Source organism: Terrapene carolina, unplaced genomic scaffold (genome assembly GCF_002925995.2).
Source record: "Terrapene carolina triunguis isolate 2854851 unplaced genomic scaffold, T_m_triunguis-2.0 Scaffold192, whole genome shotgun sequence".
In the NCBI taxonomy this organism is placed as follows: Eukaryota; Metazoa; Chordata; order Testudines; family Emydidae; genus Terrapene; species Terrapene triunguis.
Window position 1 is genome coordinate 1172512 of NW_020664543.1, and position 27582 is coordinate 1200093.

At 58.9% G+C, this 27582-nt stretch overlaps 1 protein-coding gene across 1 annotated transcript; it reads right to left on the reverse strand.

Moving 5' to 3' along the window:
- Positions 1-1032: 1032 nt before the first annotated feature.
- TIMP2 (TIMP metallopeptidase inhibitor 2) lies at positions 1033-25530 on the reverse strand. Its single transcript, XM_026654394.2, has 5 exons — positions 25310-25530; positions 7935-8035; positions 7547-7655; positions 5768-5892; positions 1033-3815 (listed from the first exon to the last, which is right to left on the reverse strand). Exons 1-5 carry the CDS (start codon positions 25437-25439, stop codon positions 3618-3620), a joined length of 663 nt encoding a protein of 220 aa, XP_026510179.1. The 5' UTR covers positions 25440-25530; the 3' UTR covers positions 1033-3617.
- Between the last annotated feature and the right edge of the window lie 2052 nt (positions 25531-27582).

Here is a 27582-nt window from a genome sequence, read left to right on the forward strand (position 1 = left end):
CAGTCTCAGCTGTCAAACAAACAGGATTGGAAGGAGTCCCTTTTCAATCAGTAAGTGTGGGTACATGTTGATTTCACTGCAGACACAAAGCGATGGGAAAAAAAACAAACTTGCTAACAATTGAAATTTTCAAATAGGCATACTAAGAAAAATGCTGCTTGAGAACTTACTGGAGTTTGATTTAAGGATACTGACTTTGTATATTTTCACATGCGACATGTTTTAATGGTTATGAAGCTTTAACTGTTTTGCATCTGAGCCTACTGCAGTGGTTTTCAACCTGTGCTCCACGGTCCCCTGGGGGTCTGCAGACCGTGGCAGATCTCCAAAGGGGTGTGTGCCTCCATTTTACATTTATTAGGGGTCCACAAATGAAGAAGTGTTGAAAACTGGTCTGCTGGCATTATTGTCTGACCCTCTCCCCCGCATAATTTCCTGCAACTGTGAACATTTAAATCAATAAAAATGGGGGGAGGAGGGGAGAAAAGCTTAAAAATAAACACTGATCTTATCCATTGACATTATAAAAATAAAAATTGAATTCTGCCACGGCTAAAGCCATACAATTAGTAGTAATGGGGTAGCACTACTTGCTTTGGGGAGCAACTTTACCAGGTCAGCCCCTAGCCATGCTTGGAGCAAGCAGGAGCTGAGCTTAGGGGTTAGGGATGGTTTTACATTTGCTGTGGGTTCTCAAACATGGTGATTATAATAGCAAGACTGGGGCCATTCTCTCCAGTGGCTCTCTCCCGTGGCTGCGGTTTCCCAAAATTGCTCTATATGAAGAAGGCTGATGCAGTGGAACAGCTTCTGTAATAAGAAACTTTTCCAGCAGAACTACAGCCCTGAGGGAAGCAGGAGGGGAATGTCCATGCCATATGCCCCCCCAAGGATGAGTGGATTACACGCCCACCCCACAGGCTGTCTCATATGCACCAGCGGATTGGTGTGCCTGTCTCACCTCCAGAATTATGCTTATTACTTATTTATACAGCACTATAGATGTGCAGTGAATTCAGTAAGAGGAAAATCTAATTTTTTAGAATACTGTTTATTGTCCAAAGACTGAATGTCCACATATGAATTATACAAAGCATCAGAGACATGCACAGTCTGCTTGTCATTATTCAACAACTTTCATGTGTTTCCAGCACAAGAAGGTCTCAGACTTCAGATTCCAGCAAAAAAACATATTGCTCCAAAAAAACCCAAACAAAAACCCCACCCAAAAGCCTTAAATTATGGCAGCAAGTTAGATACTCCTTATTTTTAATACTTATCAAGCAAAGATTTGAAAATAACTATAATGTAAACTTTTTATTTTTTTAAATATTTTGAATTGCTTGCATGGAGGAGGAGACTGGAGCTAGGAAGGAAGGGCAGAGAATGGAACCGAGAACAGAAGACATAAATTAAAAAAGCCAATCAAGCATCCTTCATATACTTGACATATATATAGAGAGAGATTTTTGCAATTATTTTGTGTGAGGCTCACCTATCGTGCTTGCCGACAGCCGTGATATTGTTGTTCAGCAAGGCCTTGGAGACAAACTAGCAAGAGGCAAACGTATGGTACATCCCATCTCCAAATCCAACTTCTGAAGACTTGTGCACTTGGCAGAAGAGGGGGATGGGAAGGAGGGAGGAGGGAAAATAAACAAATAGAAAAATCTGGAGGACTCAACCCTCCACAGACTTTGATACTCTTCCCACTTCATGTTGAATGCTTCCAATGCAGAAATGCGTTTAAAAAAATAAGTGCAGTTCTAATACCTAACAAGGAAATTAAAAAAGTTACAGCACAGGAATGATACAGCGGATGCCAAAACAAACTGAAATATTAAAATCAAAGATAGAGCATCATCAGAGACAGGAGTAAATGTCACATATGATATAACCATACAGTAAGCAAACAGGAGTCATATATTGAATTGATTAGTTTTTTCCCCTCTTCATTTTTATATATTGAAGTCACCCAGACTGGTCCAATATGACATCATTAAAATCTTACACCGATGCACAGCATGAAAATGCCCCTGAAGCTGGTCTGCAGGGATAATTTCAGGACTCTCCAAACCTGCTTTAGCCAGGATCTCTCTGTTTTATCTCACCAAGGTCTGTGCTGGGCGCATTCCAGGTGGGCTAGCTATGCAGCGCTCTAGTGCCTCAGAGAAAGGAAACCGGCTCGGAAGAAGACTGGGGTTGCGGGTGGCTGGGCGGGTTTCACAGAAGGATGTAGCAGCCAGAGGCTGGCTCTGTGTCTGTGTGTGAATCTTTACTGTTATTACAGCTCACTGTCATGAGCCTCACAACCGCGATCAGCAAACAGCCATCAGTGGGTATAAAAATACCTCGTCCTGTGGGGTCTCTCTCAGCGCGCTGTGTTTCTCGGCAGAACACTTGGAATAAGCCTCCGATCGCCAGCTCCTGGATTCACACAACTTGCTGGGGATAAAGGCTCTCGGCAAGGGAAGCGGCTATGGGTCATTGTCAGCATGCCACTGTCTGTGGGGCTAGAGCGCTCTCAGTTCATTGTCCTGCTGAGCAATGAATTCACAATAATACCTCTGCTGTTTGCATAATCCTACAGGCTAAACAGTAACCAAACCCTTCCCCTAACCTGGAACTTGGCATTAGCACTATGTGGACGGCACAAGCATGCACTAGGACACAGATCCGGCAGCTACACCACAGCAAGGCATACACATACCCACCAGGGGATTTGCTTTCTTTACTAGACTGCCAGGATGAAGGTGCAGGACCGAAGCCTGCAGGGGTCTCACGCATGCGCCACCCCAGGGGTCCAACCTCAGCACCCAATGACTTGGAGGGAAGCATGAAACAACAACAGTGCTTGCAAATGAGTGAGAAGGGGACCCTCCGGTCCCCCTCAAAAGATGCTTCTGCTGATGCTGGGGATCACAGGGACACTGTCAGTGCAAAGAGCCTTTATCTTACTTGATAAAGGCTAAGGAGACTTCGCTAGAGCCGAATCCTTTCCTGGTGCCTGCAGTCCAGCTGGGACTCTCAGCCAGTGCTACCTTTCGCTGACTCTCCCTTCTAGCCCAAGAGGTGGGGGTGCGTGTGACCAGGGGAGCAGTGGGACTAGAGGGCTTACAAAGGAGATTTGGGGAATGCTGGTCTCTCTCTGGCAGTGGAGAAGGCTGTTTGAAAAAAGAGACGCCAATGTGCTGGGGGATCGAGGGGTAGGAGCTACCCAAAGCAAGGGACACTCCAGCCCCAGGTGAGGGGAACCTGGTAGGCCTGCTACACAGAATGAGACACATCGACCCTCGAGCATTCTGGTTTCCTCCAGAACAGCACTGGGATCTCATGGATCAAAGTCCGGCTGGTTCAGGATTCTCCCCTGACTAGTATGAAGCCATCCCATGCCCCACTGCATCTGTGAAAGGAAGGAATTGGAAAGCACTGCTGGGAACTAAATACAACGGTGTGGCCCCTCACCCCACTTTGGAAGCACGTGGCATTTAATCACCCGATTGGGACCCACTTGGGATACTGTATTTTCATGCTGTTTCCAGGAAGTGATGTCAGAGATGGACCAGTCTAATTTCTTGCAGGCCTTTCTATTGGGTACTGGAACGCAGCTATTCAGCTTAGGGGTCCTCGATGTCGAGAAACTCTTGCTTGGGTGGGGCTACGCCACGGTACCACGCGCACGAGCCGTCACTCCTCTTGATGCAGGCGTAATGCTTAGCCTGTCGCCCGTTGATGTTCTTCTCCGTCACCCAGTCTGTCCAGAGACATTCGTCCGACGAGGAGACGAAGCACGGAATGGAGGGGCAGCGGGAGATCTGCAGGAGAACAGAGACCATTGCTGAGCACACACGGACGCCCTGCCTGGCGGAGAGATGGACCTGCTGTGCCTCTTCCATCTCCCACATCGGTCACTCTGGGCTGGGGGACGGAGAGAGACCCGGAGCCAAGGAAAGCAACTCGCTAAAGTTCCGGGGTTAAAAGAGGGGGCAGATGTCCCTCTCCCTTTCCCGCCCTACTCCCCTCTCCAAGCACACGAGGAGAAAAGGGTGGCTCTAAAGCCATGGTCTTATCTGTCCCCAACCGTCACTTGTTCCCACTGCATCCCTTGTCCACCTAGCCCGCAAACTCTTCCGGGCAGGGCTGAGCCTTTGTCTCCAAGCATCTGTGAATGGCCGTTCAGTCCCGGGGCAGTTCCACGGGAGTCAAACTGGGACGGATCCTGCTGAACACCAAGCACCTCACCCAACCCTTGGCAGGAGGTTCCCCAAGAACAGGTTAGACAACCTCCAGTGAGGGGGTTCCACAGCCGCTCGGAGCCCGTTCCAGGGCTTAGCTCTCCTTACACGGAGAACGTTTTGCCAGTCTGGCAGGGCCGGTGGAGGAGAGTGCGGCGGGGGTACCACCGTGCCTGGGAGAGGGCCCACCCCAGGGGGAATCTTCCCTCCCTTGTACCACTCCCCCGCTACCTCCCCGAGTCCCAGAGCCATCGCCCCTGCCCCCCGACCCGACCCCTATTAGCCAAAAAAATGAATAGAATGGGTCGCTCCTCTTCAGGAGCATCTCTGCTTTCACCCAAACCCCCAGGGATGGTGACTAAGCCACAGGAAAGTCCGAGCAAGTTTCTCAGGGTCCCATAAGGGAGGCAGGGGCCTGTCTGGGATCTGGGCTGAAGATGGTCCAGGCCCTTTGTTCCAGCAACTGGACACACGGCTCCTTTTAAGAGACAGAATTGGGTCTTCCTCGGATTGAAGGTGAATTTCCCAGTGCTGAAGCCAAACGTGGCTCTTTGCCTGGACACAGCTACACGCAGAGCAAAGTCTCAAACAGAGGAATCAGGACAGTCTAGCTCTGCAAACCATCCTGACGTTGGCATGTCGGAGGGCAACAGTTCATCTCCACCCCGTACGATGCAAGGTGGGCTTAGATCACATCCTTTAGACAAATACTCCACATCTGACTGCAACCGATCCATGCAAATACACGCCTGCAGCCAAGTTACAGACAGCAGGAGATGTGGGGGCTGGGGTGAGGATGGGTGCGTGGCAGAAGCCTGGCCGTGGAGAGTCCAGCTTGCCCAGGGAGCAGCGGGCAGCATTCTGAGCAGAGGGGATGCAGAGAGATGAGGAAAAGAACAAAGAGCGGAGGAGAGTGGGGAACAGCTCCGGGATTCCCCAAAACTGGGGTCTGACCCCCACCTTCGCCAGAGACTCCCTAGTGACCTTCAGCAACTCGCTTCCGCTCAACTACCTGAAATCCCTAGCAGGGTGTTGTGAGGGTACGTGGGGATGCTTAGTTCCCTTGGGGATGAGGGCCTGGAAACAGCCCGTTATGTAGTAAACTTTTCAAGGCAGGGACAGTATCTCCCTAGGTGGCTGTGGAGGGCCCGATCCCGAGTAGGGGCCTGTGGGCAGTACTGCAATAGGAGAACAGGAGGCCAGGTGACTAACTCCTAGACAGCCCGCTCTCTGCCTCTCTGGGATGCCTCGCACCCTTGCTAGCAGTACGCCTCGTTGGCCATTCCAGATAAAATCACTGGCTTTGCACCGCTCAAGACTCTTACCCCAGCAATGCCCTGATCCCTCTTCAGATGCAAACCCAGGCCTCGATTCAGGAAAGTATCTCTGCCGTTCACTTCAGCACGTGCTTTCCTGAGTCTCAGCACTGTATCCAGCCAAGGTCACTCGACCCCAAGCCTGCCGACAGCCCCAGAAACCTCAGCGCACCACAAGCAATGGCAGGCGGGCAGGCGGGCTCCCACTCTGCATACCTTGCACTCACAGCCCATCTGGTACCGCTGGTTCAGACTCTTCTTCTGAGTGGCACTCAGGGAGTCCCAAGGGACGATGAAGTCGCACAGTGTGATGTGCATCTTGCCGTTGCCTTCGGACTTGCCTGAGGAAAGGTCACACAGCGCTTTAGTCTTTCTAGGGTCTCTCCAGAGTACCTGTGCAGCAAGCTAGGTGATGCTAACTCACTCAACCCCACTGAGCTGCCGGCAAGCCCCCCCCCGTGGTCTTCCTCTGAGGCAGAGAGTGCTGGGAAGGGAGTTGATTGGTTAGCCCTTGGCCAGAGCTCCTACTGACTGCTCAGACCTGGGTCAGCTCTCCTGCCTCGGATCAGCACCTCCTGTCCGCTCGGTTCTGCTCAGCGAGCAAAGCCAGGAGGAAGCTGCCCTGGCCCACGCCCCAGCTGCTTGCTCGGGCCAGGTGTTCCAGGAGCTGGGCGCCTCTGGAAAGGTGGCCATCCCCGCTGGAGAGATCACAATGCTTGTGAGGTCACACGCCAAAGGGCCCCTCAGCAGGCAGCAATGCAGAGGGGATAAAGCCAAGGGGGCTGTCCAGAGTCCTGGCCAGGCAGTCCGGCTTCTAGGCTCAGGGCCTTCCCTGCCGTCTACATGGATCGGGAGGACTTTATTTATGGCTTGTTGATTGGCGCCGCTCTAGGGCCCGTGTTCTGAGCGAGCATATCCCAGGACGAGGAAGAGGCTACAGAGCAGGACACTCTGACAGCCCCCATCTGGGGAGAGGCGGAGACGGACGTCACACCTAGAAGCAGACACTCCTGCAGCACCAGACACTGGGGCCCGCAGGGAGTGGAGTGGCCAGGAGAATGGACCAAGAGATGGATCCAGCAGAGCTCAGAGAGCCCAGGAGAAACACCTGGGTGAAGGCATGTGCAATAGCACTCACACTGCAGCCAGACTTCTCTGGCGCCAGGGGCACGGTGCCCTTCTCCACTAGTGCCATTGGGCAAGTGCCGGACACGGAAACAGACACAGAGGGAGACTCCCGTGCTCCTGCCTCTAGGACCGAGAGCTGCAGCTTCAAATGCTCCTGGGGGTTCGGCAGGACAGGAGCACTCTCCCCATTGCACAGACAGGGAAACCAAGGCCGACAGGCCCCAGGGAGCAGCAGCCAATGTCCGAGCTGGAATGAGTGCTCCTGGTGGCTGGCCCTGTGCTCTGAACGTGATCATTGCCCCCAGGCCAGCCTGGACTAGGCACCAGCCTGCACACTGGTCAAGAAACGCTACCAGCTTTATTGGCTGTTATTTCATTGGAAGCCACTAGATGGTGCCAGAAGGGGCCCAGATGATCAGGGACCCTGCATGGGATGGGGCAGAGGGTTTGAATGAGAAGCGTCCCGGGCAGGGCCCTGGCCCTGTGGCCAGCATGGGAGCACCATGGGTGCGGTGCTCACTGCCCCAGTTCTGGCCAGGATCAGAACGGCACTAAGGGCTCTGGGGGTCCAGCACAGGGGCCGGGGGAGGGCAGAGGGGAACCCTACGGCAGTGCTGCAATCTGGACCTCTCCTGAGGTCCCATGGCCACAGCAGAGAGCAAGCCCCTTGGCTGGAGCAGGATCTCAGTTTTGCAGCCTTTCCCTGAGCGATTCCCACAGCTCCAGGAAACCTCTCTACATGGGTCCACATCCCTTCGCCTGCCTCCTGCCCGCAACTGACTCAGGTCAAGAGAGCCTTTGAGATGCCCCAGTGTCCTGCTTCGGTTCGAGCCCCGGAGCCAGCTCCTCCGGCAATGCATGTCCTACCTGCAATGAGATATTCCTTCTTCCCGCCGGTGTCCAGCGACACCCCGCACACAGCCGAGGAGGGAGCTGTGTAAATTAACTCTATGTCCTTGTCAGGTCCTTTAAACATCTAGCAAGAAGAGAGAGAGAGAGAGCGTGGTCAGACAGGCGGCACTGCTCAGCCCCACACGCTGCGGGAGCACGTGCATGGCAAGGGGGGAGGAAGCGGAGCTCTTGCAGTGCTGGGTGTACTGACAGGTCACGGCGGAGGGAGCTCAGCACTTGCAGCCCCCGCAGATGGGATCTGAGGGTGGGTTTGCTGTGGGGACCCCCTGACCCTGTTCATGCTCCAACACCTTCTTCCCACTTGCTCCCCCAGAGCCAGACTCCCCCAGGCTGGGGTCTTTACCTTTATCTGCTTGATCTCATACTGGATCCGTTTGATCGGATTCCCATAAACATCATTCCCAGAATCCACCTCTTTTCCGGAGACAGCCTTTGCTCTGATCACTGCAACAAACAGACAGGATGGGCGTTAGTGGGGGAAACCCAGGAACAGCCTCCGTTCCCCAGCCCCGCTGGCTCTGTTTCAGCCTGCCCGTCCCCAGACAGCGGTGCCGAGGGGAGCTGCACCGAGGGGCAGCACTCTGAGCAGTTACCGCCTGTGTTTTTACAGTGCAGTGTTGGCCAGGATGGTTTCTGGTGCGATGATGCTGATGTAAGGCTCCCTGCTCCCCCTCCACAGCCATTAGCCATGGACAGGGTTGGCTGAGTTAGAACTGGCCTCTCCCTCTGATTAGTTTGTTGTCCACAGTGGAATCAGATTGGTGCTAGCGGATGCTGGGTTCCAACAATTATTGCTGGTGTGTTTCTAGTGCCGCTGGCTTCCCTGGCAGGGTCTCCACCCCACCCCTCCCCAACAGGCCTGCTAGCCAGACAGGGCTGCAGGCTAACCCCCGGGCAGACAATGGGGAGTGTTAAAGCCCTGCTGGTGTGGAGCCAGCACATGGGAATTCAATGACTTTACAGTGCAGTAAAGGAAACTGACCCCTTAGGTGTCTATTATAGGGCAGCAAAACAGGCTCCAATGCAAGGCCAGTCCCACACCTCAGCCTCGCCAAGCTGGTCTCCTGTAGGGTTTGGTCTCTGCCCATAGCTCCCAGGCAGGGACTGGCTCCTCCTGTTTGTGCAGCACCTAGCACCCAGCTTGTGCTACCAGAGGGCTGCTAACCACTGAAATCCCCTGTGTAGTGCCTGAGCTCTGGGTGAGCGAGTCTTTCCACTGCAGCCCCTTCTAACTGTCCTTTGACAACAGCCTCCGCAGAATGCCTGAAGCCTGGTCTGGAGGCAAGAAGCCGTTAGCACCAGGGACAGCCTGGGGAGAAATGGTCTGGAGTTACAAAGAGAGGAGCGTGTGAAAAGTGCGGGCTGGGCATGTGCCACGGGACCGTCATGGCATGCCAAGGCTCACCCTTATACACAGCTGCTTCCCGTGTGTGCACAGCTGTAAGGCCCCAATCCTGCAAATGGGGCTGTGAGGAGCGACACTCAGGTGGGCACAGATTCCTGCACAGGTCAGGCCCCACCCACTGGGGAGAAGGCGGGGGGTGGGGGAGGGAGTCCTTCACAGCATGGAGCTTCGGTCTGCTGGCAACCTCAGCTGAGCCTGCAAACTCTGCAGGCTGGAGAACTCCGCCTTTTTCTTTTCCTTTCCAAGGCCGTATATTAAATACGAAAGCCGGTGTTAAGACTCCACACAGCAGGGGGAAAACAGTCACGCAGCCCAGAGCAAGAGCAGCTCCCAGGGACCCCTCAGCATGGGCTGCTGCTTCTCCAGAGACTCCCGCACACAGCGGAGTAGACGCTGCTTTGATCGCAGTCTCCTTGCTCTCCAGCTCCGCTTGGCTTTAGACCCCGGGCAAAGAGCTGAATAAGCAGCATCAGAATAGCTGGAAAAGCAGCACTGGGGGAACGCTGAGCTCTGAGAAAAGCACCTGGAGCGGCAGGGGAGGATAAAGATAGAGGAGAGCAGGCTGGAGACAGAAGGGAGGAGAGGGGGACAAAGGGAGAAGACTGAGGTCCTCAGTTTCTTTCTTCTAGTTCACTAATCTCCCACAAAATCCATGAGGTTCTGCCCAGTGGTGCCCAGCCCATTCCCTGAAACGTTGGACTCGACCGGCTGCCGCATCATGTTACAGGCGCACAGCTCCTCGCCGTCAAGCGAGGTGTACGGCCCGGCATCCCGCGGCCCTTGCACAGAGACCGAGGAAATAGCTAGGAGGAAGGATGGGGAGAAGGGAGGGGAACACCATGAGGCCGGCAGAGGCGGCACGTGGCGTGGGGAGGTTTTTAGGAGCAGCAGCCCTGGGGTGAACAGAGAGCCCTGCTCTGGACTGACAGCCCATCCGAACTGCACAACCCGGCCTTGCCACTGAGCTGTTAGTTCTGCTTCCTCTAGCAGCCGCTCAAACCAGCATCTGTGTTTGAGATCAAGGGGACGCGCTGGCGGAGGAGCCTCCTGCCAGATGTCGGCTGCTGGAATGCTGGGCGGCCACGAGGAACCGCATCCTCCCTCCAGGCCGAAAGCAGAGCGAACCACATGATGTCACTTCCTCCCCAAGATGCCTGGATAAACAACCCCTCTAGTCACAGCAGGGCTCATGGGAAACAAGGGCTGGGGCTCTGGAAAAACAACCAGGTAGGAGGGTCTGTCGGGGTGAGCGCAGCAGCCGGCAGCACGAAGGGAATGGGCCTAGCCAAACCCCACAGACCTGCAGGCTCCAACCCTGGGTCCTGGACCCGCTGCCTCTCCCAGTTCCCTATGGCATCAGCTGCTCCACATCCTTGTGCCCCTCCTCCCAGTGCAGCCTCATCGCTTTGCAACACGAGTGAGTGGCAGGAACAAGGGCCCATGTGTGGGCACAACTGATAGGGTGAGGGCTCCACCCCAGAGCTGGCAGCTTTCCTGCGGCGATGCCACTCCCCTACGTACACAGCGAGGCCTGCACTGAGGAGCCCATCCTCCCCTGGCTCTCCCCTGCTGGCATCCACCTCCACCCCAGATCTAATGATCTGCACCGGAGAGGCTTGTCTTGCAGAGCGGGGAGACGGCGCAGCTTCCATTGCAAGGCAGAGGGCACCGGCCAAGGCCTAACAACTTGTTCTCACAGCAGAGTGAAAAGTGGGCAGTGCCCTCCATGCAGGACAGAGAGGGGCAAACTGAAGCAGGGCCAGTTTGGAGGGGTAGGGCTGGTAGGGGGCAGGGCCACTTCCTTCCCAAAGGCAGGTTCAGGAGCCAGGCTTCCCACTGCTGCCTAGAGTCACTTCCTGCGGTATCCCCTCCCCAGGGCAGGGTCCTTGCCGCCCGCTGCCCCGGGCAGAACTTGCCACGAGCACAGCTCCCCTGGCAGCACGGCTGCACCACTGTCCGGGCGAGACGTTTGCAGGTTCAGGTTCCAAGCCTGGATTTAGGCTAACGCCAGTTGCTAACAGTGCAGGGCAGGGCCTGGGGGAGGGGAACATACAGGGCAGGCGGGGGCAGAGCGTGGCAGAGGGGCAGGGGTTAAACCTGGTCCATTCTGCTTGTCCAGGGGGATGTGATCCAGTGATAACTAGAGCCGTGGGGTTTCATGATCTCCCCCACCCCTGCTCCCAGCTGATGATTCCAGAACCACGCATAGGGCAGGAGCTCATCTCCCTGGGGCAGGATCCAGGGGACTCCCATGCAGCAAGAGAACCGGGCTGCAGGGCTGCCATGCTCGCCGGGCTCCGCCAGCCAGCCACGGCCCCTCTGCCTCAGACACCGAGCTGGCCAGTCTCTTGGTAACACCCAGGGCAGACCGGAATCCAGCTGGCTCCAACAGCCCCAGGCCAGGGCAGCGCGCGGTGCAGACACCCGCCCATGGCCCGGAGCAGCACGCCTCTGCACTGCAAGCGTGAGAGTGAACCGGCCACTGGAGAGTATCGGCACGGGACACCCCGCTCCCTGCAGAGATCACTAGCGTGAGGGTTTGTCTAGCAGCATTTGTGGCCCGTTGAGAACTCGAGTTAACCGACCGTTATCGCAGGCGAGCCGACACCAAATCGAGACACTCCCCAGCGTTCGCAGCATGTCCCGAGCGTCCCTGTACGACCCCCTCAAAGCCCCACTGTTCTGTGACAGCCCTGGAGCTAGGCCTGAGCCCTGAGGGCGCCACCAGCAGCTGGTGTGGGGCAGTGCAGCCTTTCACAGACACCCAACAGGTTGGGTTACAGCCCAGGCTCCCTCAGGCTTTGCCTCCACCAGCCTAGCCCATGCTAACGGCCAGGGCCTCGTCCACACTGGGCTATCAGAACACGGGTTAACGTTCCCCTCAAGTCCTAGTGCAGACGAGGCCTGGGGCTGGGATCAGCACAGCTGGGCCCAGGCCTGGCTGGGACTCTACTGTGGACCGCTCCTGCGCTAGCACCTGAATTAACCAGCCCTACTGTCAGTCCTTCGGCTGGGTCTGTAAACCCCGGGGGTTAGGATTGGGGGCAGCATGCCGGGCCCCAGAGCCCTGGCCAGCACAGACAGCTCTCATTGGGGCTGAAGAGCCACATGGGGCACCGAGTGCCCTGACCAGGGAATTTAACCCCAAACCTAGCCAGCTCCCAGCCCCAGTGCTCCCTCCACGCCTGGCGCAGACTCTGGCTCTGCCTCCCACCCCAGTGCGGACGCCAAGCCCAGCTCCCCTCCACGTACTCCGACTCCAGCTCCCTGTGTCTCTGCTGAACACGGGTCGGGCCTCTGACCAGCCCTGAAGGGCAGGCTGTGAACTCAGCTCCCCTCCACTGCTGCAGAACAATTCCTGGAACCCCAGCCCCAAGGAGCCGGCCTCAGGCTCTCAGCCAGCACAAATCCCACGCCAGGTACCGCCATCATGACCAAAGCCTTTCAGGATCAGCGCCTGCAACAAGACGGCAGGGCTCGGCCCCATGGAGAAGTTCCCTTCCCGCACTGCTGGGCTGTCACGCCATTACCTGCCCCAGGCTTGCGCTGGACAGCTGCCATCTATGGGGCAGCTGGCGTGGGCAGCCAGCGAACCCAGGCCACTCCGTACGTCTGGCACTAACCCAGGCCTCTCCTCACGCAGCCAGCGGGGCTGTCCAGGGAACGGCTTGGCCCAGCCAGGGTCTCTGGCATGTCTGGTCACATGGAGAGGCGCTCTGCTACCACAGTGATGGGCCAGAGAGGTGCCATACACACCCAGGGCTGTGCTGAGAGCCTGTCAGCTCAGCTCCCAGCAGAGATCGTCCCCACCCAAACCCTGGGCCTGGACTCCCCCAGCCTCTGGGAAAGGCTGTGCCAAGCTCGGGACGCAAGCCATGCAGTCGGGCCCTTGGCAGGGAGAGCGGCATTGGTCTAGGTCCCTCCCGTCTGCTGTTTGCTCTTCCCCCAACATGACACCTCCCTGACCCACTCTTGGCCCTGCAGCACTGGGGCTGGGAGCAGCTGATGGGGTGGGCGGCATGGTCCTAGTTACCAGACAGACGCATCCAGGCCATGCCTAATGCAGTGATCAGCAGCCATGCCCAGTGCTCCCTGCACCGCCGCCGCCTGATACCCAAGGAGTGAGGGGTTCACCACCGGAGCTGCTCACGACTCCGAGCTGGCTGGGACAGGAAGTGCTGGTGTAGGGGCCAAGGCCTATGCCGGCTGTTTGCCCTACTGCCACTCCCTGCCCCCACTGATCGTCCTGCCCTCTGGGCACCCCCAAGTCACATCAAGGGGCTCGTGGGGATGGCTCTGAAATAGAGGTGTCCCCGTGAGCTGCTGGCCAGCTCCTGCCTGGACCCCCAGCTGCCCCAGGGAGCAGAGCAGAGAGGACAAGCCACTCCAGCTTTGCTTCGGGCAGGGAAGCAAACAGAGCAGCTGCTGCCCGTGGTTCCTGCCTTTGGCCTGGGAGGGTGGGAAGTGACATTGGCTTAGTGGCTGGGGGCGGGAAAACGGCTCCTGGTTCAGTGGGCTCCGGCCTTTTCCATTCACGTGCTGATGAATCACTTGACAAAAATGCAGCCCTATCTAGGCAGATTTGTTCTGAACAGTGCGGCTTTGTGGAGCAGACTGCTCTGCACTTCCCGTCCAAGAGCCCAGCCAAGCTCCACGCTGAAAGCCAGGAGCCAGAGGGGAGAGCGGTGTGGGAAGGAGAGGGAGAGAGTCAGCCCAGGGAAATCCAGGCCTGCCCAGGGCACAGCACGAGGTCCCTCCCAGCCCCTCAACGGGAGGCAGCTCCGAGCACTCAGACCATGAGTCAGACCCACAAAGTCAGGAGATTTTAATGCTAAGAAACCCTTTGTATTTGCCATTTCTGCTGCGTGAGCTGTTCAAGTCACGTTTTCAGGCACCTCTGCAGTCGGGGGGCTGCAAACATACTGGGGATTCCCAACGCAAGCCGAGTTCCCCACCGATTCCCTGACTCCAGGAGCTGGGGCTTTAATGGAAATCCCAGCTACGCTCCAACTCAGGCTAACGTCACAAGAGAGCTGGCGAAGGCCAGGGGTGAGCGACGATGGCCCCATATTGGCTCCCCGGGAAGGACAAGGTGCCCTCCCCAGGCAAGGGAATGGGACACGCAGAGCCCAGTACCCTGGAGATAAAACACCCCCCTCCCTGGGAAAGATGCCAGCGGTGGCCTGGCAAACTGGGGCTGCCTAGGATCCCAACTCCCAGCTCATTAGCTGCATGGCAGTGAGCACTGGGCATCCAGGGACATGTCTGCATCCCTGGGCAGGGGCCTAGGCACCAGACTCACTGCCAGGTGGCTACCCGGCTGGGTGAGATGTTAATGGGGGGGCCTGTCTGGGGCTCTCTGACACCATGGCAACAAGTGGGGTATGGCTCCATGTCAGCAGCACGAGCCAATGGATGGGACCGAGGGACTGTTATAATGCTGGGGGGGGGGAGGGAGCACGTCACCTTACACATTTTAACCAATAGGATTGTACTATGGAAATTCCCTGATGCCGTATGGCAATTGGCTGTTACTGCTGAGCTCACAGCCCCCCACTCCATCCAGGATGAATCTAAGAGTCCCCCAAACCTGCCCCAAAGCGGGGGGGGGACCCAGGATTGCACACAGGACACCAGCAAACACACACTTCTCATCCCCACACCGCCATCTCCTGCGCTGTCTGAATCGCTAGCCAGCCAAACGCTGCCCGTGTCCTGCTAACACCACCTCCGGGAGCCAGACAAGTGTATTCTGGGCAGCTTTCAAGCACTTGCCCTTTAGCTGCCTCTGCAGCAGCCTCCATGCAGAGAGAGAGAGAGAGAGAGAGAGAGAGATGGGTGCAGCTCTCCCCATTACAGCCCGTCTCCCTCCCCACAGATTTCCCCACAGGCTCTTGGAGGCGCTGGGATGTGGACCCTTCCCCCCCTCCCCCCCCGCTTCTGATAACCAAACTGACCTCGTGGCAGCTGACCCAGCAAGACTCTGCCAAGGCAGACGGCTGTGCCAGGTGTGTGCAATACCTGTGTATGAACACACACACACACACACAGTTATCAGTCTAGCTTTGCCCAGCAAACATGCCTAAACCCAAGTGCCCTCGCTCCAGCTGGTTCTGAGCAGGAAGCTCACTCTATGGCCCATTCGGTCCTTGGCTTCCCTGCAGAAACTTCCCTAAACCCATGTGTTTTTGACACTGGGGGCGTTCAGGGGGAGCCGAGCAGCCAGCAGCGAGTGGTAACTTTCCATCACGACTGCCCTGGGCTGGATCTGTACCAGGGATCTCGAGAGAGAGGCATCACAGTCCACCGTCACGCCTGAGCTAGCCAGTTCCCAGGCCAACACACAGAGGAGATGATGCATGTTGGTTCTGGGGCGCAGAGCTGGAGGAGAGGTGAGGTCATGGGGGCACAAGCGCTTTATCTGGGCACCGCTACAGTCAGTCCTTGGCACCTAGATAACAGGGGCTCCCTCAAAATAAGTAAGCCCCCGACCGACCCTCTAGCCTAGAGGGAGAAGAGAACAACCTGGAAGAGCCTTTGCAGTTCTGGGTGGTTTGAATTAAAGCAGTAGCACTGGCACCACACGGGGTTTGTGGGAATGGGTTTAACCGATAGCCACATCTGAAATAAACCCCCAGCAAAACAGGAACGCCTGTGTGCTTTTAAATGGAAACTTCCTGCCCGGTGCTAGGGCCTGAAAACAGGGCTAGGAACGAGGGGAAGCCGGCCAAGCTGCAGGAGCCTGATGCAGCAGCACCCAGAGTCTGAATCATCTCTGCTGTGATCTGTAACCTGGGCAAGGGCGATTCCTGGGTCGCCATGTCCCTCTGCTAGCTGGGTGGCACTGCGCTGCCAAACCCACCTGTGTCCCTGCTACGAGAGAGGCTCCCTTCCAGGTCCCGCCCTGTATGCAGGGAATCCCACACTGGGATACTCCGTGTCTTCAGAGGAAAGGAAGATCCAAGTAACAGCACCTAGAAGCGAGTACTCCCACCCACCCTCCCCTTCCAGGGGGGAGGCCTGTCCCATTGGCTCCATTCTACAGGCACAAGCTGAGACACTGCAGTTAAACTGCCCCTTAGCCCAAGTCAGCTGGCACGGGCCAGCCACCGGTGTCTCATTGCAGTGCAGACAGACCCTGAGGGACTTTCCCAAGGCCTCCGAGAGAGCGGGGAGCAGAGCTCTGCGCTCCTGTATGATAACAATAGTCAGCATCCCAAAGCACAATAGCTACCACTGATCCCATTTCACAGGTAGGGAAACGGAGGCTCAGAGACCTGCCCAAACTCAGTATAGAGCCAGTAACAGGACCCAGGAGTCCTGACTCCCAATCACTCCTCGCTGACGTTGGCCAGTGGCTCCCAACAGAGCGCTGAGGGGCACTGTGCTACTCAGCCGCTGCACCTGTGTTAGAGCACCCTGTCATTCCGGCCATTTCTGAGGTACCAACGCCATGGGCCCCCCCAACAGCCCCCCATGGCCCACACCACCATGTAACAGGGTGATCACCACCCACACAACCCTACATGGCCTCAGGGTGGCCCTGCAAGCAACCCCTGCCTCAATTTCCCTCTGAGTCCCCAGTAAATCCAGGCAAGCTTTCCGAGCATTAGTAGCCCTTGCAGGGTTCATTTATTATCATAACCCAGCCCCACCACCCAGAATTCCCCAGCTCACACCAACAGTCCATCCACACCCCCAGTACAGCCCCAGCCTCTATTGCCACACCCAGGCTGGGACTCCCAGGCGTGGCCCCGGCCCCCCCACCACACCTCACCCGGCCCCTCTAGCCGGGCAGCTTCTCCGCCCGTTTCATTCTCAGGTCTGGTCCTAGAGACATCGGCGCACTCACCCGTCCATCATTCCCCAGCCTTCAGCCCTCTGCGGCCCCAGTGAGCCAGCAGGTACCTCCCTCTGCAGCTCTCAGCCTTCAGCCCGCTCTGGCCTGGGCAAGTTTGTGGGTGACCCCCCCCCCCCCCAACTGACCTGCTGCCTCCTGCTTTCACCAGCCTGCCCTGACTCCACTGCTCAGCAGGGCCCTCGCCACCCCCTCCTTCGGGGCAGCCCAGCCCTGCTCTGAGCGGTCTCTGGACACCCTGTCCTCTCCGGACTCTCGCTTGCCTTCAGGCTGCCTCTCACCTGTAACCCCCAGGCCAGAGGTGCTGGACTAGGGGTGCTGCTGCTGCACCCCCTGACTTGAAGTGTTCCCGTCACATGCAGGGTTACAGTTTGGTTCAATGGCTCTCAGCCCCCCCACTGTAGAAGTTGTTCCAGCCCCCCTGGCCAGGGCAGCCCTGCCCTCCTGACACCAAACTAGGGTGCAGCCGGACTGGAAACAGGCTGCTGGGCCCAATTTCATTTAAGACACCAGCTCCCCTGAGCAAGGGGCTGATCACCATGTACTGGCTAAGAGCGAGAAACTCCCCCCACCCTGCGGTGCTGTGTCTCCCCCACCTGAAGGCCACTTCCCAGGCGCTCAGCTGGTAGGTCCTGTGTCCCCACTGGTTACCATGGCAAGGCCCCGGAGAGCATGAATGCTTCACACCAAAACACTGCACGCTCCAAATCTGCCGCTTAATTGGAGCCTGGGGCCCCATGAAGGGAGCGCTGTGCTGGGGCTGAGCTGCCAGCCCCCCACCCCCCGACTCCCCCTCCCTGCACCGGGGACCAGAGGCAGCAGCACGGGAATCGGACAGCTCTGGCCCAGGCGCCTTTGAGCAGCCCCACCTGGGGGAAGGGAGCGTCGTGCAGGGAGGGGCCCACTCTCCACATGCAGCCAGCTGGTGAGAGGATGGGTCTCCGCTGATCCCTGGCTACAGAGTCGCTCTAAGCCGACAGGAGAGCTCTCCCATCCGTCGGCTTAATTAATCCGGTGCCAAGGAGCAGCCGTAGGGATATCGGCAGGACATAGCGCGGTGCCCACCGGCGCTCAGGTCGGTGTAACTTACGTCGCTGCGGGGCGGCTTAGTCACACGGACCTGAGCGGCAGCGTAGCCCGAGGCAGTGCCCCACACGGCGTTACTCTGCAGAGCGCAGCTACCTCCAGGGCAGCCCCATGGCCGGACAACGTGGCTCCTGGCGAACGGCTGCTTGTCTGACTGGCCGCTTCGCCAACATCCAACTCCAGAATCCCGGGGCTGGTTCCACCCCCAGAGCAGCCAAGCAGAGCTCCCTGCAGGGACTGTGCAATGCTGTCTGCCTGGGGCCCTCGCTTTAAGGGTTAATTTCCACCCCCAGATGAGGGATTAGATGGGTAACAGGTCATCTGCTCAGGCCATTACCACGGCAGCAGGAGTCCCCACTTACACAAATCTTGCCTGCAGTCAGGGATGGGCAACAGGCACAGATACATCGGCAAAGCTGGCCTGCATGGAGATCCTCTGGGCGCACACTGGAGTTTGCCCCACAATCCTCAGCTACTGAAGACAAGAACGAACCGAATTACAAGTCATTGACCTGCTGAGTCAAAGCAGCAAAACAAGTGAGCTTCCCAAGGGGCACAGCCCGGCCCGGCGTGGCGCCGCACAGCCCGGCCCTGCCCGGTATGGCGTGGCACAGCCCGGCCCTGCCTGGCACGGTATGGTGTGGCACAGCCCGGAACGGTGTAGCACCGCACAGCCCAGCCCAGCCCAGTATGGCGTGGCACCGCCCAGCCCGGCATGGCCCAGCACGGCGTGGCACTGCACAGTATAGCATGGCACCACACAGCCCGGCCCAGCACAGTATGGCGTGGCACCGCCCAGCCCAGCGTGGCCCAGCCCGGCGTGGCACCGCACAGTATGGCGTGGCACTGCCCAGCCCGGCCCAGCATGGTATGGTGTGGCACCGCCTGGCACCGCACAGCCCGGCACAGTATGGCATGGCACCGCCCACCCCAGCATGGTATGGTGTGGCACCGCCTGGCACCGCACAGCCCGGCACAGTATGGCATGGCACCGCACAGCCCGGCCCAGCATGGTATGGTGTGGCACCGCCTGGCACCGCACAGCCTGGCACGGTATGGCGTGGCACCGCCCAGCCCGGCGTGGCCCAGCCCGGCATGGTGTGGCATCGCACGGCAGAACACAAACTGCTTCTAACAGCAGAGAAGAGCCAGAAGAAGAAGAGCAGCTGCTTGCCAGCCTCCCTGCTCCTCCTGCACTGGGTGTTCCCCTGGGGTCAGCAGGAGGTTCCCTGGCTCCTGCATGCCCCAGTTCGGAGGGGCACTGGGACAGGAAGTGACCTCACTCCAAGCAGCTGTGACACAGCAAGATTTACTACGGCGAGTGGGAGAGCCAATCACGTGGCCAGCATGAGGCATCCCAGTGCCCAGCGTCTCCTCCCAGAGCTGGCAGGCTTGGCGCTGCCAGCAGAGGGTTTGCTGGGAGGGACCCACAGGCATCTCGGATTCCATCGCAGCCACACGCCTCCCTAGCAGCTCCTCTACCAACCTGCCAGCACTGACCTGTGCTCGGGGCTTCCCTGGGCGTGAGCCGGTGTCAGCCACAGGGAAACGCTCTGATCGGGGCTCTGGGCTGAGCCGTTAGCTGCAAGGGAAGCAGAGGCTGCTAAGCTCAGAAGGAGGGGGCTGCAGGTGGTTATTTTTCATTGCAAGGTCTGCACATTATTTATAGGTCTCTGTTGGTGCACGGCACACCCTGGCAATGGGCTAGACCCTGCTCGAAGCTGTAAATCTGGGGTCACTGGAGTGAGTCTGGATTACACCAGCACAGGGTAGCCTGACGGGAGCGAAATCCCCAGGGATCCCCATTTTATATTGTTACTGCTCTGAGGTGTCAACCAGCATAGAAAGGATGAGAGTCCAGCTGCAAGTCAGGAATCCAGAGCCTGCCCTGTAGCTGGGACCCCCTTGCCCTAGCCCCCCCAGAGCGAGTCTGCCCTCAGCCCTGCCGCACCAGCTCAGCTCCGCTCCACCTGCCATGCTAGCGTCGATAGGACACCAGCATCTCTCCCCCCAGCCAGAACGGGTCCATGTGACAGAGCAGGGAAACCACCAGCAGCCCCACCCCCAGCACCCCCACTAAGGCCCCCCTGCCCCAGACCAGCACCCTGCCCCAGGCCCACTCCAGGCCAGCACCCCCACTCCCAGCCAGCACCCCCTCCACCCCCCTGCTCAGGGTGGAGAGAGTTCCGGAAGAGGGCTAGTGAGACAAGGTCAAAGTGCTGGTGGGGGTGGATCTGAGGCAGTCAGGGAAAGACGGGACCCGGCAGGTGATAGGGAGTTTCCAGGAAAGGCCAGGAAGGGCCAAGGCCCCGGCAGGGGGGGGGGGTGGGCTGTCCACATGCAGCACAGCTTCAGGGGCTGGTTTGGGCTGTTCCACTCGTCACGTGAAGCAGCCGCCAGGGCTTGGGGTTTCCAGCACTGCCGCAGGGCTCCAGCCACACAACTCCCCTGCAGCTCTCCCTCTACAGGGGCTGTGCATCTAATCCCCTGGGGGCTCCGTTCTCACCCCAGCCACGGGCCACGCTCGCCCAGCCCTGCTGCAGCACAGGCAGAGCCACTCCAGAGCGAGCTGCAGCCTCCCAGCCCTTGGCTGAACGCTGGGGGACTATCAGAGCTGGAGTCCCCACTTGCCCAGCCTCCCCCTTCTGCTCCTCCTGTCCTGTGGAGGATTTCCATGTGCTGCTGGCCTCAGGCACTTCCCCAGGGCTTGTGACTAACCAGCCAGAGCCTGAGGCCTCAAGGAATATGCCGGTGGGGCCAGGGCCACGGGCTGAGTCCTTCCAGAAAGCCGGGAGCTGCAGCCTGCCCAGAGGCTGCGTTGGTCTCTGTGGGGCTGGCTGGGCTGCAGACTAGCCCAGGAGAACTCCAGTCTGAACAAGGCAGCAGAGTCAGGGTCAGAGGAAAGGGAAGTGGCCCCAGGGCCATGAGGCAAACCCTGGGCTGGCTTCTGCAGAGGGGAGGGGAACAGCACTCCCTGCACTGGTCTCACCCCCCAATGGGCCATGGGCCTGAGGTCTCCCCCAAACACAGGAGGAGGGGGACATGGGGCAGAGAAAGAGATGCATAGAGAAGCCAAGTGACTTGCCCAAAGTCACCAGCAGCCAAGATACAAATTCAAGACCTCCTGGCCTGGTGCCCCTCCCTGCAGCCCCGCTGCCCCCACTACCCAAAGCTCAATGCTTACTCCCCCCTTCCTAAAGCTTTGCCTAGAAATCAGGCTTTCCGTGCCCAGCCAGGCTCCCCCAGCCCAGGCAGAGCCGGCTTTCTGGACTCTGAGAGATACCCCCCTCCCAGCAGGCGGCATGCACGGCCCAGTGCAGGGAGACACCCAAGCAGCATCACGGAGCCCAATGCCAGGCGGGACCACTGTGATTGTCCAGGCTGAGTCTCGGGCCTTTTTCTGCAGCCACATTAGGTCAGCAGCTGCCGCCAGGAGCTAAGAAGCAGAAAGTCACATCCTCACATTCCATCTAAATTGCATCACAACAATGTCCCATCAGGCTATTAAGGAGGCTCCTGTCCTAGCAGCACCGCGGCCGCCACCAGAGAAACCGATTGCAAGATGTCTGATGAAAATGCTGTTTGATGCATCCTGTCTGGCAAGGAACCACTACAACAGTTGTGATTGTGAAATCTCCACTTCTCTTGTTTTGCCTTGATAAACACTAGAGAAGTAGGGACTATCTGTAGGGTCTCCGTCAGGTTCTTTCATTGTTTCTGTCTGTTGCATAACTAATTTTGTACGATTTAAGTCAACTAAGGTGGTGGGATCTGACTGGGTAAAGAATTGTTTCACAATGTGCTGGTATTGGTGAAAAATACTGTCTTGTAGGACTTTAGTTTACAATGATTGGTTACAGTACAGCTAATCAGGACTCAAGTTTTAAATATATAAACTGGGGTCCAAAAGGAAGTTCCCTGGAACCCACTCCAGAACACAGCCCAGGATCAGAGCTGCCAGACCTCAACACCCGGCCAACCATACTGTGCAGAAGCGGGAGGCCCCGGACGACCTGATCCTGACTGGCCCCCAGGAAAAGTCCGTCTGCCTTACTGGGAGTGGCGAGCATTGTCTGCTTAGCGTGTGCAGTCTGTTTTGATGACTGTTAATAGAGGTTAAGGATATTACGGTGTAAGGCTCCTTCACTGGCAAAAGACCCTGCAAACCCACAGAAGAATACGCCCTGAGCCCTAGGAACTGGGTATGGGTGGCCCCAAGCCCTCAGAACAGGGTAAGGGTGGAGGTGCCTAAACTAACCCGGTTGCGCCTTGAGCCCACAGAAGGGCAGAGGTGGGTGCCCTAGAGCGTTCAGGTAACACCCATATCACATGGGCCAGAGAATTGCCCCTTGGAAGTCTGACATCCTAGGGCCTGTACCGCAGCCATGCCCCACAGCCCTGCGTGCTAGCCGCATTGCCCCTCCCTGCCCCCCATACACCCCACCCCCCAACCGAGAGAGACGGCATCAAGCCAGCCGGGATCAATGCCCCAAAGCCTGTCACCTCAATGCGGGAGAGAAGCTTGTGCAGGTCAGTGCCAAGGGCACCATCTGCCTCTTCCTCGGCAGCGTTCACTGGGCCACAGGCCAGGTCTCTGTCCTGCTGGGGGCTGCTTGCTGGGGAGCTCTCTCCTCACTCACAGGTGGGTTTTACTTCGCAGCCAGACGAGTGGTGCGACCATGGCCAGGATCCCAACTAGGGCAGGTGAGTGCCCATCCCCCAGCCCAATTCCCAGCAGCATTTCCTGCTTTAGTCACTCCCCCAAGGCCCTGTCACGGATGAACCATCCAGAGGGACCACTGAGGCTGGAGCCTGCATGAGGAGTGGGGAGCCTGGGAGGAGGAGGGCAGGAAAGGGACACAGAGGCCAGCGGACATGTGCGGTGAACTGCAGCTATAGCGCCCTGCCCAGCTCCCACTGAAAAGCTCGGGGAAATCCAGCAGCTCAGATTGATGCGGCTTCACTTTGTCTAAAACCTTCCTGTCCCTAAATCAGTTTGCACAGTCCCTAACAAACAGCGGGGCCCTGAGACTCGGGGGGGCAGGGGTGAGGCCCCCAAAGCAGGGAGGCCAGCCAGGGGCACTGGGCACCCAGGAGCGAGGGGAAAATGGGGCAGCACAGGGTGTGCGGTGATGGAAGGGGGCTGGGCTGTCAGCCGATCGGAGCTGCCAAAGTATTTCAGAAGGTCTCTCTCCAGCCAAACCTGGGTGCTGTGGCATGGCACGGCACTGCCCCGGAGTGCGGCAGGCAGTGGGACTGGGCTCAGTTTGTTTAATATGTTAAATGCAATAAGGGCATTATTCATAGAAAGAGGAATCCAGATCCCAGCCCTGCCAAGGCCGCCCTTTCAGCAGCATCCAAGCCGAATAAACTGGGATGGAGGAAAGGAAATGCCTGGAAGTAAGGAACAGACAGAAGGTGACCCAACCCAACACGGCCCACTCCCCAGGGCAGGGCCCGGCTCTCTGCTCAGCATTCCCGACCGGACCCTTCGGGCACAGCGTCCAATCAGCAACAGCACTGACAAAGCTCTCGCCTTCCCCAGGGCGTCACCGCTAGCTTGAGTCAATCAAGATGGCAACGTGCAATGCTAGTTTTTGTCATTAGGGGCTCAGCTGTATTGAGCCAAACCACCAGAACAGACAGCTCCATTTGTGCCTGGTCCTCGCCCGCCACAGGCCCACTGCCCAGGCTGAGCACGGGGGAACGGGTGCGCGGGGACGCAGAGAACAAAGCTCAAGACTTCGAGGAGGCTCTTCCTCCCGTCCCCGCTGATGGATTCAGAACCCAGAGAGCGAGAAAGGCCTTGGGGATTCTCACCCTACCAGACAGGCACACTCCTGGCAGCACGGACTGACACACCCTCTCCCACCCAGCACCACCTCCAATTAAACAGGCAGAAGCCCTGAGGCCACAAACCCGGAGAAGCTCAAGTTCGGTTTGAGGCTGGCGCTGGGTCCGGAGAGAGCTACAAGACGTCACTATCGGGTGTGTTGCTGTTTAAGCTTCGTCTACGCAGCCTCCCACACGCCAGCAGGCCAATCCAGCCAGGCCGGGAGGACGACGAGGCTTAAAGGCATTACTGCAGGGAACCATAAAGTGTGCAATAAATTTGATAACTGCAAGGTGGTGAAAGAGGAGATAAGTCAGGAGGCCCCACTTTAGGCCGCGTGTGTCTGGTCCCACAGGCTGGAGGGAGCAGGGAGCTAGGTGGCAGAGCTGATGGCAACAGCTGAAGCAGAAAGGAGTCTCAGCGGAAAGGCGAATGGCCCGAGCGGCAGAGGCAGATGGCACACGAGGAGGACAGCAGGCGTCTGTTCCGGTCTCTCGCCAGAGCCAGGCCCAGTCCAGCTCGCACGTGCACGGGCTGGCTCAGCGCTTGCTGGGCAGAGATGGGACACCAGCGGCTCCTGCCCTGGGAAGGCTCCACGGGAGCCTGAGGCCGCTGGGGAGAGGTGTTGAATCAGGGCAGTCCCTGGGAGCCCTGGCCAGGCCCCTCTCGGGCAGCACCACCCTGTCTGGCTCCCGGCTCCCCGGCAGGGTGGGGGTTGCAGGTGCCTTGTTCCGTCACAGACGCCTCCAAGTCCGGGACTGGGACTGACCTGCCAAGGACCCCAGGGAAACAGCTCTGTTCAGGGCAGACTAATCTCGGATGGGTTTTAACGGGGGCGGGAGCAGCCAGGGCTTCTGTTTGCTCCCGGTGCGGTGACGGGCCAGCTCCCCAGCAGTACCAGGCCAGCAGCAAGCCCTTGAACTCAGCTCTCCGCAGGGAGCAGCGCCCCGGCTCCGCTCTGCTGATTGGCTGCAGCGAGAGCGCTGCCCCTGGCGTGGGCACAGGGCTCGGCCTGAGCCTGGACCCAGAAATAAATCCTAGTGAACCAAACAGGGCTGGAAAGTGGGGGGCGGGCGCCTATTTCAGGCACACTAAAGTTCATCCTGGACAATCCATCCTCCTACGACTCCCCGCGCGGCCTGCCCCGAGGTAAGTGAGTTCCCTGCCCAGCCATCACAGCCGGCACCCCCCCTCCTGTCGCTCGGGCACCCCTGCCCGGCAGCTCCGAGCCAGGGGCCGCAGAGTCGGAGCCCCCCTGTCCCCGGCGGAGAAAAGAGTTTCACGTTTGCTCAAGCGCCGCAACCCAGCGCAGCCCCCAGAGCCCGGGCTCCAGACCCCCCCGGCCCGGCCCGGGCGCACGTCTCAGCCCAGCCGCACCAACTTTCGGCGGCGCCCGGCCCCTCCCGCGGGGCGGTCTGTGTTTCCCGGCCCGGATCGATCCCTGGCTCGGCCGCAGGCCCGGGCCCCGCTCCGCCGCAGGCAGCCGGACCGGACCGGGCCGGGCGAGTCGCGTCCCGGGGCGGGGGCGCCTCTTACCCAGGTCGGCGTTGCAGAAGGCCTGTTGCGGGTGCACCGGGGAGCAGCTGCAGGCGTCGGCCGGGCGCGCCGCCCTCCCGAGCAGCAGCACCGCCAGCCAGGCCAGCAGGCTGGGCAGAGCAGCGCTCATCTTGCGGGTCTCAGAGCGCCCGTGGGGGCCGCCGCATCCAGCCAGGCGCTGCGCTCCCGTCCCGTCCCGCCGGGCCTGCAGACGCCGCGGCTGCCTCCCTTGCGCGGAGGGTTTGCTGCGCTGCGCTGCGCCGCCAAAGCTGCTTTTAACGCGCTCGGGGCTGGCCGCTGCTCCGCCCCGTGGCACGGGGCCAGGCCCTGCGCTCAGCAGCTCGCTCGCTCTCGCCCCTTCCTTCCCCCGGGCCTGCGGCGGGGGTCCGGCTCCCCTGGCGCGGGGCAGGGCCCCCCCGAGCTGGGGCAAGTCATGCCCGGCTCCAGGCCCAGCCCTGTGCCCCCTCTGCTCCCCCCAGGCCTGGGGGGTCACCTCTGCTGCTGGGCTGGGATGGGTCGTGCCAACGGACCCTAAGCCTCTGGGTCAGCCCCAGCAGTGCCCAGGCCTGGGCCGCGGTTAGCAGGGTGCCCCAGGCGGCTCCGTGGGCCAGCGGGGAGAGGGCCCAGCACTGGGGATGAGAGCAAGGCCACCGCTGCAGCGTGCCCCCTCCTGTGGGGCTCCGTCCCATCCCATGGGGGCAGCACCTTCCAGAGAGCCCCCCACCGCTGGCAGGAGTAACCTCACCCTGGCAGCGACCGGTGCCTCCCCAGGAGCCGCGAGCGCTGCCCCTCCCTGGGCGCAGAGGGCCATGGCATGCCAGCTTGGCAGGTATTTTAGGAAGAGGATCACGGCCAGGGGGTTATTTTCTTCCCCTGAAATGTGAGCGCTGGGGGAAGGGGCAGGTTTGCTGCCATCACACAGCCACCCCCCCCCTCCCCCCTGCACTCAGGAGCCAAGGGCCCACAGCTGCGACATCAGCACCAGCCCAGACTCGGCCTCACGTGGAGGTGGCAGCTGGCCAGTGCTGAGCGGAGCAGTACATTTCCTCCAAGGGCTGTGATTATGTATGTGCCCAAGCATTTCCTGGTTTCTCTTCCCATCTCGTGCCCCCCCCCTTCCCCATCTCTCTTCCCTTGAGCACCACAGGCAACTGCTCTCCCACCATGCTGGGACCGAGCGCTGCTCACACCCACCAATGTGCCACTTTCCAGACCCTCGTCCTTTACTGTGCACACAGAGCTCAGATCTTCTCTCTGGGCCCTACAGCCCTCAGTGCAGCCCCCTGACACTCAGCCTGGGCCTGGCTGCCCACCGGCCTCCGTTTCAGCGCTGGAGGAGGCAGGCTTTGTGTAACACTGACGACCACATGCAGCGGACACAACTTTCCTGGTCATTCCGCGCTCAGGCACTCCAGCAGTCCCTGCCTCCGCGTGAGAGTGGGGAGGACGCGTGGCTCTGTGGCTGTGCCTGGCAGGGCTGTGGGGACTCAGTACTGCCCGCTACACCGCAGGGACAGTCTGCTCTGAACTCCAGCTCAACGTCACGATCAAGCAGCCACAACCCCGCTCCTTGCCATGGCCCTGGGCTCCCCATCTCGGCATGAACTGGAGAAAAGGCCATGTTCTCCTGGATGGCAGGAAACAACAAAGATGTGGCCCACGTGTGAGCATTGGGCGAACGCCTACCTGAGTCCGCTGACAGTCTGAGACAATAGTTTGGAGGAGGATGAATTGCCCCATTCACCTCAGTGGGGTGTTAACTCTGAAACCTAAAGACAATACATTATATCCCAACACTTCTGCTGTTTCACTGCTGGGCACACGATTTTCAAGCATTCTCTGGAGTCCCAATAACTTAAAACACCCAGAGATGTGGGTTTTCAACGAGGAGACGTCTGTTCTAGCCAGATGCTTATGCCCGGGTACTAAATATCAGCGTGCCTGAGAGCTAGCCCAGGGCAGAGCTGGAATCAGCGTCACATTTGGTGAGCTGCACCTTTCCTTTCTCCCTGCGTTGCCAGGGCTGTCCCCTGGGCGGTGGGATGCACAGGACGCCCTCCTCACTGTGTCCCTGTAACGGGATTCATGAGTCACCCCTGCCACGCCTCCTCATGGCTCGTCTGGGGATTAGCTCACCACGGCCCCTTCCCACAGGCCCTCAGCCCCTCGTCTCATGCTCCCCTCCAGCTCTCTCTCCCCTCCAGGACTCAGCATAGTCTTATTCATTGCAATTCGGCCCTCTAGCCAGGTCTCTGTAGTCCTCCCCTTTCCGG

Bases quoted from the DNA above. Each gene is read 5' to 3' on its own strand.
- TIMP2 (XM_026654394.2), bottom strand. From the start codon at position 25,439: ATGAGCGCTGCTCTGCCCAGCCTGCTGGCCTGGCTGGCGGTGCTGCTG. The intron at 8,036-25,309 runs GTAAGAGGCGCC...TGTTTGTTGCAG, and splicing joins CTTCTGCAACGCCGACCTGG to TGATCAGAGCAAAGGCTGTC. The intron at 5,893-7,546 runs GTAGGACATGCA...ACCTTTCCTCAG, and splicing joins GAAGGAATATCTCATTGCAG to GCAAGTCCGAAGGCAACGGC.